General features: G+C 48.0%; 3 protein-coding genes and 1 non-coding gene across 5 annotated transcripts; 2 read left to right on the top strand and 2 right to left on the bottom strand.

Moving 5' to 3' along the window:
• The first annotated feature begins 538 nt into the window (after positions 1 to 538).
• On the top strand, positions 539 to 1,061 carry LOC148119560 (large ribosomal subunit protein uL23). Its single transcript, XM_087897166.1, has one exon. It carries the CDS (start codon positions 542 to 544, stop codon positions 1,010 to 1,012), a length of 471 nt encoding a protein of 156 aa, XP_087753292.1. The 5' UTR covers positions 539 to 541; the 3' UTR covers positions 1,013 to 1,061.
• A 6,122-nt stretch (positions 1,062 to 7,183) lies between these two features.
• LOC146891442 (RNase MRP) lies at positions 7,184 to 7,452 on the bottom strand. The gene has a single exon (XR_014997481.2).
• Positions 7,453 to 7,747: 295 nt separating this feature from the next.
• On the top strand, positions 7,748 to 10,143 carry Ccdc107 (coiled-coil domain containing 107). The gene is made up of 5 exons (XM_048420207.3): positions 7,748 to 7,925; positions 8,008 to 8,159; positions 9,426 to 9,483; positions 9,571 to 9,661; positions 9,733 to 10,143. The coding sequence occupies exons 1-5, from the start codon at positions 7,820 to 7,822 to the stop codon at positions 10,109 to 10,111; spliced, it is 786 nt and encodes a 261-aa protein (XP_048276164.3). The 5' UTR covers positions 7,748 to 7,819; the 3' UTR covers positions 10,112 to 10,143.
• Positions 10,144 to 10,366: 223 nt separating this feature from the next.
• Arhgef39 (Rho guanine nucleotide exchange factor 39) lies at positions 10,367 to 14,278 on the bottom strand. 2 transcript variants are annotated; one of them, XM_087897165.1, is made up of 9 exons: positions 14,070 to 14,278; positions 13,845 to 13,939; positions 13,515 to 13,635; positions 13,190 to 13,308; positions 12,485 to 12,555; positions 12,117 to 12,299; positions 11,575 to 11,804; positions 11,276 to 11,364; positions 10,367 to 11,152 (listed from the first exon to the last, which is right to left on the bottom strand). In XM_087897165.1, exons 1-9 carry the CDS (start codon positions 14,205 to 14,207, stop codon positions 11,137 to 11,139), a joined length of 1,062 nt encoding a protein of 353 aa, XP_087753291.1. In that variant the 5' UTR covers positions 14,208 to 14,278; the 3' UTR covers positions 10,367 to 11,136. The 2 variants fall into 2 exon arrangements, with proteins under 2 accessions (XP_087753291.1, XP_048276163.3); XM_048420206.3 differs by having other exon boundaries at positions 12,117 to 12,245; positions 14,070 to 14,276.
• Between the last annotated feature and the right edge of the window lie 972 nt (positions 14,279 to 15,250).

Here is a 15,250-nt window from a genome sequence, read left to right as displayed (position 1 = left end):
CTGCTGAGGGCTAACTCAGCCAACCACCCAGCTGTTGCTTACCTTTATAAAAACAAACAGGTGGGGGCTGGAGAGATGGCTCTGTGATTAAGAGCACTGGCTGCTTTTCCAAAGGTCCTGAGTTCAATTCCCAGCAACCACATGGTGGCTCACAACCATCCGTAATGAGATCTGGTGCCCTCTTCTGGCATGGGGGAATACATGGAAGCAAAATGTTGTATACATAATAATAATAATAATAGAAAAAAATGGCTCATGTGCATAATTCTGGGAACACTGAATAAGGGGCCAGCTGGACTAGAGAGAGAGAGAGAGCTATAAACAAATAAATAAACTAAAAACACTGACTCTCCATAGAAGTTGATTCAGAGAACATCTTGTCATGCAACGTTCCTTGGCATTTTAAATTGTTCAGGTTTCTTTTAGGCACAGTGTCTCCAATTCCACAGATAACTAAATATTTTTACTCTTTGACTACTGGGCATGATGGCACATGCCTTTAAAACCAGCATTCAAAAGGCAGAGGCAGCTTTCCGTCAAGATGGCGCCTAAAGCGAAGAAGGAAGCTCCTGCCCCTCCCAAAGCCGAAGCTAAAGCGAAGGCCTTGAAAGCCAAGAAGGCAGTGCTGAAAGGCGTCCACAGCCACAAAAAGAAGAAGATCCGCACATCGCCCACTTTTCGGCGGCCCAAGACTCTGCGGCTACGAAGGCAGCCTAAATACCCCCGGAAGAGCGCGCCCAGGAGGAACAAGCTTGACCACTATGCCATCATCAAATTCCCCCTGACCACCGAGTCAGCCATGAAGAAGATAGAAGACAACAACACACTGGTGTTCATTGTGGACGTCAAGGCCAACAAGCACCAGATCAAACAGGCTGTGAAGAAACTCTACGACATTGATGTGGCCAAAGTCAACACCCTCATAAGGCCCGATGGAGAGAAGAAGGCATATGTTCGGTTGGCTCCTGATTATGATGCTCTGGATGTTGCCAACAAAATTGGAATCATCTAAACTGAGCCCAGCCGGCTAATTCTAAATATACACTTTTTCACCATAAAAAAAAAAAGGCAGAGGCAGGCAGAGCACTGGGAGTTCAAGGCCAGCCTGGTCTACATTAGAGGGTTCCAGGCCAAACAGGGCTATAAAATGAGACCTTGTATATATACATATACACATACATACATATACACACACATATATACACATACATACATATATACATACACACATATAAACACATATATACATACACACATATACACATGCATACATATATACATACATACGCACATATACACATACATACATATATACATACATACATACATACAATACATAAAACAAATAGCAAGGAACTAAGGGTACACATTACCCTTATTGGTAGCTCATTGGTAGAATTTGTCCTAAGTGCACTCAAGGCTTTGGGTTCAACCCCCAAAATCCCTGGCCCAAAATTTAAAACAAACAAAATAGGGCCTGGAGGGTCTGGCTCAGAGGTTAAGAGCACTAGCTGCTCTTGCAAAGAACCTGGGTTTGACTCCCAACGTCCATATGGAGGCTCACAACCATCTGTTACTCCAGTTCCAGAAGATCCAGTGTTCTCTTCTGACCACCAGGGGCACCAAACACAAACGTCTCTCACAGGCATAGGTGGAAACAAAAGGTTCCAGTGGCTCAGTCATGAAGATGCTCATTGCTCTTCTAGAGGTTCAGAGTCTGATTCCTAGCACCCATAGGGTAGCTCTCAACCATCTCTAAATCCAATTCCAGGGACTCTGATGCCCACTTCTAGCCACTGTGGGTACCAGGCATGCAAGTGGTACACAGACAGATATGTATGTACCCATAAAAAACAAAACCACTCTCATACATTAAATAAAATCTAAAACAAATCTAAATAGATCTAAAAAGGCAAAACAATTTAAGTCCAAAAATAATAGGAAAAAAAATGTTACAGGGGGAGGGACTAGGACCTGGGTTCAATCCCCAGAGCAAGTAGATAAGTAAAATTAAAAATCACGGAATAGTGATCATAAAGTTGAGAAAAAAATGTTTCTTTAGTTCCCAATTCCTTCACTCAAGGGGACCATTTGGAGTTTTAATTTATATTTAGGGTTTTCTCAAATTTGTTGTGAATCTTTGCTAAATTTTTCCCTATTGCTAAGACATTTTCTAGTATCTTTTACTTCATGTGAAGGAAACTTTTTCATAAATTGTGTGTATAGGATATGTATGTTTGAACAGGTGTAGGTGCCTTTGGAGGCCAGAGGGGGTGTCAGATCCCCTGAAGCTGGTGTTACAGGTAATTGTGAGCTATAGGACCTGCCTGATGTGATTTGAACTCTGGGCCTCTGAAAGAGCAGCAGGTGCTCTTAACTACTGAGCCATCCCTCCAGCCCCTAAAAGAAACTTTCTGAAATGAAATCTAGGGTGCGGGGTGGGTAGCTCAGTAAGACTGTTGCTATGGAGGCATGAGGACCTGGGTTTGAATTCCCAACTCCCATCCCTGTATTGAGAGCAGGCAGATCCCTAGAGTTCTCTGACCAGCCGGTCTAGCAAGACAAAATGCTAAGAAAGACAATGTCCTTCTCCACATGTGTGCATGTATGCACACACCCACATACACTACATACAAAAGGAAATACACTCTAAAAAAGGAAAAATTAAAATACTGTTCATCACTCATATCAACATGGAGAGTCACTATACTTTCTTCTTTAAAATGTAATGATGTAATTATTAATTAAAGTAATTAAGATTCATTACTCTTTCTTGTTCTGTAATTAACTTAAATTTGTTAACTATATACATTTCTACACTGGCATTTTTATATAGCTACAGAGTTCAGTAATTTTTAAATTATGTTCCTTTTCTGTGTTTACTGGTTTATTTTTTATTTTATTTTATTGAAAATAAATTTGACATTTAGAAAATTTTTTTATAAAGAATCACTTCTTTTTTTTTAAAGATTTATCAATTATTTATACAGCATCTGCCTGCATGTATCCCTGCACGCCAGAAGAGGGCGCCAGATCTTATTACAGATGGTTGTGAACCACCATGTGGTTGCTGGGAATTGAACTCAGGACCTCTGGAAGAGCAGTCAGTACTCTTAACCTCTGAGCCATCTCTCAGCCCCCGAGAATTTTTAAAAATATATTTTTTTGGGCTAGAGATGTAGCTCCATTGATAGCATAGTTACCTAATATGCCTATAGCCCTGGGTTTGATAGCCAGTACCAAATAAACTGCACGCATACAATCCCAGCACTCAAGAGGTAGTAGAATCCAAAGGCTCAGATATTCAAGGTCATCCTTGCCTATATAGCGTGCTCAAGACCAAGCCTGATTGCATAGGGTTCTGAGTCAAAAATTTAAAAAATATCCACTTGAGTGTCAAATACACTAAGTATAGCAGTGATTTCTTATCAGCATTTAAAAACGGAGAGATTTCCAGCTCTTGGGTGGTGAGGTGAGGAGGGAGGAGCATGAGTCGGAGGTCAACCTGGACTAATTAATGGGTCCAAATTCAGCCTAGACTACAAAGCATAAGCTTCTCAAAAAACAAAAAAAAAAAACAAAAAAACCATGAGATTTTCTGGCAAATGAATGGAACTAGAAAAAAAATCATCCTGAGTGAGATAACCCAGATTCAGAAAGACACATACGCATAAGTACTCACTTATAAGTGGATATTAGCTGTAAAAATAAAGGATAGCCAGGCTACAAGGCACAGAGAGGCTGAGTAACAAGGAGGGATCTAGGGAGAATTCATGGATCCCCCCAGGGAAGGGGAAATAGAAGGGAGCTCCTAGATGGACTAGAGTGAGTAGGATGGGAGGAGGGACCAGGTAGGGAGTGGTGTTGGTGGAGGCTGCTCGTTCATTTCCCAGCTGCTCAGATCAAATAATCCCACAAAAACAATATTGTTTGGCCAATAGAGTAAACATATTTCTAGCTAGCTCTTATATCTTAAATTAACACATTTCTATTATTTTATATTTTACCACGAGGCTCGTGGTTTACTGGGCATCTGTCTCCTCGGTGGCTCCATGGCATTTCTCCTTGACTCCGCCTACTCTCTCTATATATCATTTTCAGCCTGGCTATATATTCTGTTAAGCCGTTGGCCGAAAGCAGTTTCTCTACTAACCAATGGCAATAAAATATTCAAAGTATACAGAAGGGAATCCCACATCAGGGTGGGTGGAGGGAGAGAGTATGGAGAGAGACTGGAATTAGAGGGCATTTGGGGGGTGAAGTGGAAACCTAGCACAGTGAAAACTCTCAGGAATCTGTGAGGGTGAGTTCGTAAAGCCTCCTAGTAATGGCAGCTATGGAGCCTGAACAGGTTACCTTCTGTAACCAGGCAAGACTTCTAATGGTGAAACTGCCACAAAACCTTTGACCTACAATCTATCCTGCCTACAAGATGTGCTGGGGTAATGGTGGCACAGAATGTGTGGCAGGGGCCAACCAATGTCTGATCTAAATTGAGGCCCACTCCACAAGAGGAAGCCCATGCCGGACACTGCCTGGATTATCAGGAACCAGAGTTTAGATAGCCCAGAGACCTAGGGTAGAAAAAAAAATCAGTGAAATAATTCCTAATGATATTCTGCTATATTCATACATCAGTGCCTGTGTGAGAGAGATGGCTCAGCAGTTAAGAGCACTGCTCTTTCAGAGGACCTGGGTTCAATTTCTAGCACCCATATGACAGTTCACAACTCTCTGTAACTCCAGTCAGTAACTGTAACTGTCTGACACTCCCAACCCAGACATACATGCAAGCAAAACACTAATAAAATAATCATAGCTCAAGCCTAGCCCAGTCATCAGAGAGGCTTCCTCTGGCAGCTGATAGGAGCAGATGCAGAGACTCACAGCAAAACATGAGGCAGAGAGGGAGCCCAAATTCGAGATTCCCACGGGGTCCCTCCCCTTGGAGTTCAGGGGATCCCTGAGGAAGAGGGGGAGAAAGAATCATGTGAGGCAGAGAGGTTAAGGACATACATGATGAGAACACAGCACACAGAATCAACTAGGCAGGGCTCATTGGGGCTCACAGAGACTGAAGCGGCAAGCAAGGAGCCTGCATGGATCTGCACTAGGTTCTATGGTATGATTGTTTAGCTTAGGGTTCTTGTAGGACTCCTAAGGATTGGAGTGAGGGTGTCTCTGATTCTTTTGCCTGCCCTTGGGACCCTTTCCCTCCTACTGGGTTGCCTCAACCAGTCTTGATATGAGGGTTTGTGCTGGTCTTGTATCTTATGCTGTGTTCACTTGATATCCCTGGGAGTCCTGTTCTTTGTGCTTGAAACAGGGTTTCTCTGTAACTTTGGCTGTCCTGGAACTTGAGCTGTAGACCAGGCTGGCCTCTGATTCACAGAGATCTGCCTGCCTGCCTCCCTAGTGCTGGGATTAAAGGCGTGTGCCACTACTGCCTGAAAATAAATAAGAGTTTTAAAATATTTTTTGAGTGTCTCCTTGTGTGACTCTGGCTGTACTAGAACTCAATATGTAGACCAGCCTGGCCTTAAATTCACAGAGATCCTCCTGCCTCTGCCTCCTGAGTGCTAAGATCAAAGGCGTGTGCACTGTGGCCTGACAGTTCTTTAAAATCTTGATTGGCTGATTCTTTGTAGGAAAAGAAAGTTGGAAGATCAGGCAATAGTGGGCAAGAGTTCTCTGAGGCAGCGATCTGAGCCAGGCACTGTGACACATGTTCAGAAGGCTAGGGCAGAAGGATTTCAAGTTTGAATCTAGCCTGAGCTATAGATTGAGACCCTGTCTCAAACTAAAACTAAAACAAAGACAGTAGCTGGGATCACAGCTAAGTGGCATAATACTTGCCTACCACGTGTGAGGACATTGGCTAGACCCCCAGTACCACCAAAAGTAATGAAACCTTATTCTGAAGACCGGGTTTGGTGGCACACACTTATAGTCCCAGTGCACCTGTTGGAAAAGCAGGTGGTCCAGAAGTTCAAGGCCATCCTTGGCTGTATACATAGTGAGTTCTGAGGTCAGCCTGGACTACATGACTCAAAAAAAATCGAAAAACAGACAAAAAGGCAGCCCTCAGTGATGTAAACCATAGAATGGGCCTGGACTTACTTACATTACTTCCATGGCACTGTGCAGGTTTGAATGACCCCATCTTCCCATCCCAGCTATCTTGGAGCAATCAGATGTTGAGAGCTCCCGTTGCCCTGCCCTTCTGCTTCTCTTTCTGGAAAAACAGGAATCAGTCCCCCACATTTTATTCATTTATTTAACACATGTGGACCTCTTGCCTGGTGACTGACAAGTCCTGAAGACAGAGAAGCAAATGAAAAACACGTGCCTTCCCTTAGAGAGCTATTGATCTAGTTGAGAAGATGGCCCGCTGTTGCCCAGTTAAAAGTTAACAGGGAAAGTTGAGCATGCTGGCTGCATACCTTGTAACCCAACACTCCATAGACTACAGTAAGAGGATCTTGGACTTTAGGCCAGCGTGGGTTACTGAGATTGTCTCACACAAATAGCACAAGATGGGACAGAGGGTGTAACACCATGTCCTATCCTAGTTTCTTGGTTGTTTCTGAGACAGCGTCTCGCTATGTAGGCCAGGCTGGGCCTTGAACTCATAGAGATCCGCCTGCTTTTGTCACCCAGTGCTGGGATTAAAGGAGTGTGGCACCACATCTGGCAGTTCTAGTTATTAACCTTGTGTGGGTACTGCATGACTATAAACACGGCATGTGGGAAGTAGAAGCATGAGGATCAGGAGTTCTAGCCCAGCCTCAGCTACATTGCAAGTTTGAAGCCAGCCTAGGCTTCGTGAGACCCAGAAGAACCTAGTTATATTTACCTTTTGGGTCGTTGTGAACATTCATTCATTCATCCATTCATTCCGTTCCATTCCTCAAGCGCCCGCTAGTGTCTTTGTTAGGATCAGACAGTAAAATAGGAAAAGAGATACGGCTATATGTTCTCTTGGCACTAGCAGCCTAATAAAGAATAAATCAGAAATTAAGATACTTTTTAGATCTTTTTCTTTCTTCTATTAGCTAGTGTCTCGTGTCTCATGCCTCGAGGGTGGAAGTGACTTTGAGTTCCTGATCCTCTTGCTTCCACGAAGATTACTGGTATACACATCTGTAATTTCTACACAATTTGTCAGCAAGTAAAAGAAGTAGCCGCGCTGAGAATGAGCCCCGTTCGGTTGGTGCGCCAAGGCGCACTGCCTGCGTCACTAGGAGAGCTGACGGATGACGTCCCGCCGCACGCCGCTCGGCTCGCCCCGAGGGGATCGCTTCTTGGCGGGCTAGCTGTGACTCGCGGGGGTAGTCTACGCGCGTATGCACGCGGCACTCTCTGCCCGTGGTCCGGGGACTTTCCCCTAGGCGAAAGGGTAAGGAACTGGTCCTCCGTGTGTAGCCTAGGAAACAGGCCTTCAGAGCGAGCTGCTTACTGTGCTGCAACGCGGCCATTTTATGGCTCTAAAACAGTTCTAATTTTCTGCTTATGGTGAGAAAATTGATCCGTTCAGTTCTAAATACAGCGAGCCACTGCTTTAGGCACGATACTTTATACTTATAGATCCTGGAGCCATTCTTGCTTAAGGAATATATAAATAGATAGGAAATTAACTAATGTAAGAAAGTCAGATGGGCGTGGTGTTATGCAAATATTACTTGGACCGCCCTGTGCGATGGGCGTGACCACTCGAGGCGCCCTAGGGCAGGAGCAGCTGCGTTCGTGTGCGCGTGCGCACTACGGCGGGACGCCAACGCTGGAACGTGGGGGTTCTGGCGCACCTCCGCGGTGAGGCATGGCGGGCGCGGGCCCCGTGTCGAGTGTACTGGGGCTGCTGCTTGTGTCTGCGCTGTTTGGGGTCCTGGGAGAGCGCCCCAGCCCCGATCTGGGGGCACACCCAGGTACCAGCGAGGGCTGCTGGAGGGAGGCTTGGACTGCCTGGGAGAAGCGTCCTGTCCGCTAACGGGTGTCTTTAATCCACAGAACACCGCTCCCAGGTCGGTCCCGGGGCCACCGAACCCCGGCGGCGGCCGCCACCAAAGGACCAACGCGAGCGGGCCCGGGCCGGAGCGCTGCCTTTGGGAGCGCTGTACACTGCTGCCGTCGTGGCTTTTGTGCTGTACAAGTGTTTACAGGTGCGGTCTGGCCGTGGGTTGGGGGAGTCCTGGGCCTCAATCTCCTGGGGGCGCCACGGTGCCAAGAACGAGACCCCGCTTCCCGGCTGCCCGTGAAGTGAAGACTAGTTAGTTCCTTGGTTTTTCCCACATCGTGGGGGTTCGAGGAGCTAGAGAAGTAATGGATGTAAGGCGCCTGAGAGATGATAGCTGATGACCGTTACGTTTAATCCTCCCACAGTGCAGTGAAGAGCGATTTTTTTTTTTTTTTTACTCGAGATCATTCACCTAGTGACTGATGGAAGTGAGATTTTAACCCACCCATAGTGTCTATGTGCGAAACAATGCGGTTACTGCTGAGGTTCCAACTTTGGCCCAAGAGGGTGTTAGTGTGCCAGACACCAAGCCTTTTTCATGTTCTCCTTGGAAAGGAAGGCCCGAAATGTGAACTAACAGTACATTCTGATGGGGCTGAACTAGAGAGTGGAACCTCCCACCTAGGGCTGTATCTTCAGTTCTCATCAATTACTTGTATTAGGAAATAGAGACTGAACTAATTAGTGACAGAAAACTAGCTGAGATGGCTAGTAACGAGCCAGGCAGACTAGACAGGCTGGAATGAGGATTAATAAATGCTAGTCCTGTCCTGTGAATGGAGCTACGCGGTTAGGGAGACAAGCTGCAGGACCTGTGGAAGAGAGATGTGGGCATTGAGGTTGATAGGTTCACGGTGTGTTATAATAACCTACTTTGCAATTAAAGGGTCTGCCCCGTCTGAACAGTGAGAGAATTGTATCCTAAAACCTTAGGGCACCGCCTTTAAGAGCACTATATATTCAGTAAAACAACTTGGAGGGGTGATGTGAGTTGAAAACTAACTTGGCAGACTGGGGAATTCATACCAGCAGAAACTGAGGGAGCTGGACCTAGTGGCACAGCTACTCCAGAGGTTGAGGCAGGAGGATTGTAAGCCGAAACCTGTCTGGGCAATTTAACAAGACCCTATCTCAAAGGCAACGCAGAGGGTGGGGATGCTAAACAAGCAAGCAGGAGTACGGCCGGCCAGTCTTCAGATTCCTGCTCTAGAGTCTCACATTCCAAGGAGTTCTTTTGGCGGTGTAGCCATATGTGGGCATACCGGCATGTTCTTTCACGTTCTGGGTAAGCAGCTGGACTAGAAACTATTGTGATTCTGAGGTGAATGCCCGGAGCTTCCTCTGGTCCCTGCCTTTACTGCCATTGAGGACTGAGGTGCTGCAGCTTTACCCTTTCCCGCTTCCACAACAGGGCCCGGATGAGGCTGCCATTCTCCAAGAGGAAAAGAAGAAGAAACCCTTGCAGGCAGGTGGGTTGAGCAGCTGTAGTGGTGGCTTTTGTGGGGGAGTCGGTCAGGGGACTCCGGGAGGAACCATCTCATCTACCTTCCTCCCAGAGCAACAGCTGGTGCAGTTGACACAACAGCTGGCCCAGACAGAACAGCATCTCAACAATCTCATGATGCAGCTGGACCCCCTTTTTGAGCGGTGAGAATCTGTGGGGTGAGCGGGGAGCCACAGAGACAGATTGAGCAGACCCTGAGTGAGTATTTCTGCAGGGTGACTACACTGGTTGGAACCCAGCGGGAACTCCTCAGCATGAAGCTCAAGACCGTCCACCAGCTCCTCCAAGACCGCAAGCCTGACATGGGTGTGCAGGTTCCAAGTATACGATCACAAGGTGATGGCCGGGAGACAAAGCCCGCGAGACTGTATCCAGCTCATCTTTCCCTCACAGAGGTCAGCATACCCTTTCCTGAGGACTTGGGGAAAGAGGACCAACAAGAAGCTGGGAACAGTCAGACCTACGAGGAGCCCATAAACTGGAGCTCAGATTCATGGAACCTAGCTCCTTCGTGGGAGGTGGAGCAGGGACTGAGGCGTAGATGGCACAAGACTGTCACAAAGGACCCAGCGGTGAAGGGGGGCAGCCACTGAAGGGTCAGTAAAACCAAGTCACCTTGCCCTGGGTGCTCGTTTGTGTTTTTCCTGCTCCCAGCTGGTCAGACAAAGGAATACTAGATGTGTAAGCCAGCTGGGCCTCCCAGAAAAGGTTCCCTTATTAGGAAAACAGACAGCGTTCCAGAATTCGAAGAAGACAGAGGGAGCTACAGTTCCTCCCTGTACTCCAGAGGCTACTGAATGCCAGCCGTCAAGGCTCAAACTTCTTTTTCTCGTGGTTTAGACAGAAAGTTCTTTCCAAAAACACAACAAAACAGCACTTTATTAAAATCCAGCAGGGAAATAAATTATAGGACTTTTAAAATATAGGAGGTAGTTGAGGAAGATCTGGGGTTCAAGGCCAGCCTGGGCTACAATGAAATCTTGTCTCAAGAAAAGAAAGAACTATACAGTAGCTAGGTATGGCAGCGTACACCTGGTAAATACAACACTTGAAAGGCTGAGGCAGGTGGAATTCAAGCTCACATCAGCCTGTGTCACATAGGAAGACCCGTCTCAAAAGTGAAACAAGGACCCATTGATAACGAAAAGGGCCTCCTATACAAAGCTGCAGATTGAACAGACAGCGAGGCTCCCCCGGTGGCATGGGGTTAAAGGAGCTGGATCAGCTGGGGCTCAGCTAGGTTCAAGCCTGCTTTCGGATTCTTGTTTTGTTTTTTAAAACAAGACAGGGTTTCTAGAATTCTCTCTGTAGACAGTGCTGGCCTAGAACTCAGAGATCTTCCTGTTTCTGCCTCCCAAGCACTGGGATTAAAGGTGTGCGCCACCACTGCCAGCTTGCTTTCTGATAAACTAGTTAAATGACCCGTGTCAGCCCCATGGAGGGCCCTGTGGTTCCAGTGTTGAACTCAATTCCCTTTTGTTCTTGGCTCTGCCCTATCCCTGAGTATCCTGAGTTCTGGAATTTTAAGATGCTTCTTAGGCATGCCCAGCTGCCACATATATCCCAGGATAGCACATTTGTAGATGAGAGCATCGTGTTGCAGTAAGGTTGGACACTTCTAGCTCTTCTGACTCCTGTGGAAAGAGAAACAGTTCAGGCTGGAATGCGTGCTCTGTTCAAACAGTCACCCGTGGGCATGGGGGAGCCCGGCGGTGAGAGAAGCACCCCTTTCCAGCTCAGGAAAGGGCACAGCTTACCTGATGGCCACGGTCAGGCTGTGGTACCATCGTGACAGCTCCTCATGGTCAGTGGACATGAGTAGTAGCTTCTCATGGGGGAAGGACAGCTACGGATAAACCGCTTTAGTTCAGAACAAGTCAGGCCGAAGCGGTCACCGTTTCTATGGCGGTCACTCAGGGATAAGAGGGTGACTAAAAGGAGAGCTTGGCCCCAGCCATCCCCTCACTCTCATGGAAAGGGGCCCAAGCCAAGTGATACGCTGGTCTCTGAGTGCCTGTAGCATATCTGAGGCCCAGATTTCCCATCTACAACTTACACTGAGCAGACCGCCACAAGTTCCTCCCGAATGGCCAAAGACCCTGTTAAGTTGACACTGGGACATAGGGTACAGGGCCCTGCAGACAAAGGTGCCACTCTTCAGCAGGTGCAATGGGGGTCGAGGCTTGGCCATGAGGAGCACATCAGAGAAGAGGAAGAACATGCGGGGCCGGGGCTCCCCAGTGGGAGGCACCACTAAAAGCCAGCCCTGCCGCAGGAACCATCGCCCTATGAAATGAGAGCCGTTATCTTGTACACATCAGAATCCATGGGAACACAAAAGGGCAGGGAGGTATATGTTGGCTTTGAGGTTTTTGTTTTTTTAATTATCGTATGTATATGTAGAGGTTGGAGGAAAACTCCAGGGAGTCAGTTCTTTCCTGCTACCTTTACGTGGGTTCCGGGATTAACTCAGTCCATCCAGCAAGTGCTTTCACCTACTGAGCCGTCTTGCTAGCCCAATAATATGCTGACTTTGTAAAGGAAGAGAAGCAAGTAAGAAGGGGTAATGAGGTCTGAAGGGCAAAGTCCACGGTCTACCTGAGGTAAGCCCTTTTGCCTTGCGTCCACTGAGTAGAGCCTGGACACGGAGGAGGTGCTGGTCATTCTTCTGGCTCTGGCCAATGGCGTGGACTCTCTGAGCAGTCTCGCTTACCAGGCGGGCAGCCCCTGGAACAACACCCTCTACTTCATTTGCAACAGGACTTAGGCTCTGCGTGGCTACTGGTGGTAAAAGGCAAGCTAGTCTGGAGTGGCCTGCATCAGGCTCCAGCTTAAGAGGCAGGACACTTAGGGACACTATACACGTAGTGGGAGATGGGGACATACCAGGCATGTTGGAGGTCAGAACCAGAAAGGCTTTCAGGACAGGCAGCCTCTGCCTGAGTTGGAGAAGAACAAGAACCTACGTGTGAGCTGTTGGTAGTCGGGGCTGTTGGGAACTGTGTTTTCGGCCAAGGCCACGACAAGATTCTCGTACCTGGAAGTGGACAATTGGAAGAAAAGGGAAGTAGAGCCAGGCAAAATGCCCTGGTTTCAAATGTTCTGAAGAGCAGCTCCCAGATGTTCATTCCTTAATTATAAGGTCAGGAAAGGCCTGGCTGCTCTGCTGCCCCTCTCCAACCTGGGACTCAGAATCTGGGCTCACACTATGTAGGCCACTTCCATCCCACACTGAAGAATCAGTGGCCTACTGTAGTTCAGGAGGCTGGGTCAGAAATGGAAATTAATCAAACCAAGGAGGCTACCACAGACAACCTAGGAACCCCGGAATAGGCCTTCGAGACTAGCTAACCCCACACCCCAATGAGATTTTCTGGACAGCCTGTCTATGCCTTAGTGCAGGTTCCCTCCCTTCAGTATGCAGTCCCGCGGTTCCGGTCTGAAGTTGCAGGCACTGGGTATCCCCTATCCCTATACGTCAGCACACAGTCCCACAACCCCAGGTCTAGGCTGCAACCCCTGGGTACCCCTGAGCGCTCACATTTACTCTGGTAAAAGCTCCTTGGGCTCAGAGGGACAGAGCTGGGATAGAACCTACGGCAAACCCCACAAAGCTGTAGGCAGCAGTTATGCAGGCAGAGGAACTAACTAGTGGAGAGGGGTTCACTCACTGCTGGAGCCGCTGCAGAGGCAGAGGGAGCAGGTCCTGGAGTTGAAGACCCCTAAATTCAGGGCGGCCTTCCTGAAGCCGCACGAACCTCCGAAAACGTTTATTCTTCTTCAGCTGCACCTGAATCCATAGGGAGAGTTCGCATCAGGAAGAGAAACCACTCCCTTATATTATACTCTGTGTACACACGCTCAGCCTTCAGCAAGCAGTGCACTCCCGAGGGAAACCTGGTACTCCTGGGAATGTTAGTAAAGAGCTGGGTTCTAAATGCAAAACACTATTAGTTTAGGTCTCTAGATTAAGAAGGGGAGGTGGAAGAGAGTTACCTGAAGGATGGCCTGAGAACTCTCTGCATTGGCAGCAAACTGGGTGTAGAGCTCCAGGTGGGAGCAGAAGCCCTCTAGCCCCGGCCCCCAGTGCCCTTCTTCCAAGTAGGGAAGCAGCTCTCTGTGCGGGCAAAGGACAATAAAAAGGCAGGCCAGCAACTGCTCAAGCTCTCCCACATGTACCTCCCACAACCCTGTCTCGGAGGCAATGCTATTATCCCATTTTACAGCTGGAGCGCAGGCAGGTTGGGGCATTGGGCCAAGGCCACAGGTGAAAAAGTTGGCAGATGAACTTGGCCTTTCCGGCTACGCTGCAACGCTTCCACTCACAGGCTAGCGGCATAGATATGTTCCCAGTTCCCAAACAGGGCCTGGCGCTCTGATGGTCGTAGTGTCCCCTTGGCTTTCAGGATCCCCAGGAAGTACTGTGAAGGGAACGAATACAGTTTTCTCAGTCTGTCGCAAGAGGAAGCCAACGTCGAGGTGCAGCCAGATACTGCAGAAGTCAGTCCGAAGTAAGGACTGAGACCCTCCCATACCCCCGCCGAGCCCCACCGTGGCCACAAGGCCCAGTTGTTCCTGGTAGCGCCGCTCGGTCTCCAGCAGCTCCCGAGCGGTGCAGACACGTTTCCGTTCCCAACGAGCACGCTGCTGTCGCACCGGGCAGTGCGCGGTGGAGCCTGGGCTCTCCATGCCAGAGCCGGGGTTCCAGGATTCCCGCAGCGTCGCGCCGGAGATTCAAATTCCAACCGCTCGAGGGGCGGGGCCGCGGAGGTGTGGCCCGGGAGCACAGAGCATGCGCGGGTAGCGGCTCGTGGGGTGGGTCCCCTCTGCTATGTCTGCCCCATCCGCCAGAGCGGCGCTCTAGGAGCGCTGCGACGTCGCGCAAATGCCAGGTGTGGCTGCTGTGCACCCGGTTCAAGGCACGAAGGAGGCACAGCTGTCTGAACAGACAGGAGACTACAAAATGCAGACGTTGACAAGGACTGTCTAACTCCAGAATTGAGAATGTGGGGATAAGTACCGTCCATACTACGTCCTGAACCCAACGTCAAATAGAGAAGAAGTTGGCCAGTCATTCCCAGTGCTTTCACCAGCTAGGAACCTTTGAACTTTGGACCAAAGTGCACAAGTTTTAAGTTACTATGTTTCTTCATTTAGTTTTTTTTTTTTTTATTGAGATAGGTTCCTATAATGTAGGCTGGCCTTGAACAGAATTTGAGGTTGACCTTGGTTTTAGCTGCCTGCCTTCAGCTTCTAAATACTGACGTTAGTTTTGCAGCGTCATACCAGGCTTATGAGGGACTGAGATAAACCCACTCATGCAAGTACTCTACAGCAACATCCCCAGTCCTGGTTTTGTTGTTTTGTTTTGTTTCGTTTCATACTGATCTAAGCTTGATCACAAACTAGCTTCAGGCGAGGAGTTGGTAACATGGTAGTTTGGGTTTACTGGAGGTTTTTTTTTTTTTTAATTTTTCTCTCATAAAATACATTCAAACCACGGTTTCCCCTCCCTGCACTCCTCTCAACCCCCCCCATACTTCCTCTCTCCCTCATTCTGATCAAGGACAAAAGCTTTGATGTTACCTTATCAAAAGCTGGGTTATCTTATCAAAAGGAGAATGTTCTAAATTTTCCTTAGGACTTTGAGGAATTGGATATACCCCCCGTAAGGTAAATTTGCAGGAACATTTTGTCAATATGTCAGGAATCTCTTTTTAAAGATTTTGATG

The sequence above is a fragment of the Myodes glareolus genome, chromosome 16 (assembly GCF_982192425.1).
Source record: "Myodes glareolus chromosome 16, mMyoGla1.1, whole genome shotgun sequence".
Taxonomy (NCBI): domain Eukaryota; kingdom Metazoa; phylum Chordata; class Mammalia; order Rodentia; family Cricetidae; genus Myodes; species Myodes glareolus.
This window is presented reverse-complemented; position numbering and strand designations above follow the sequence as displayed.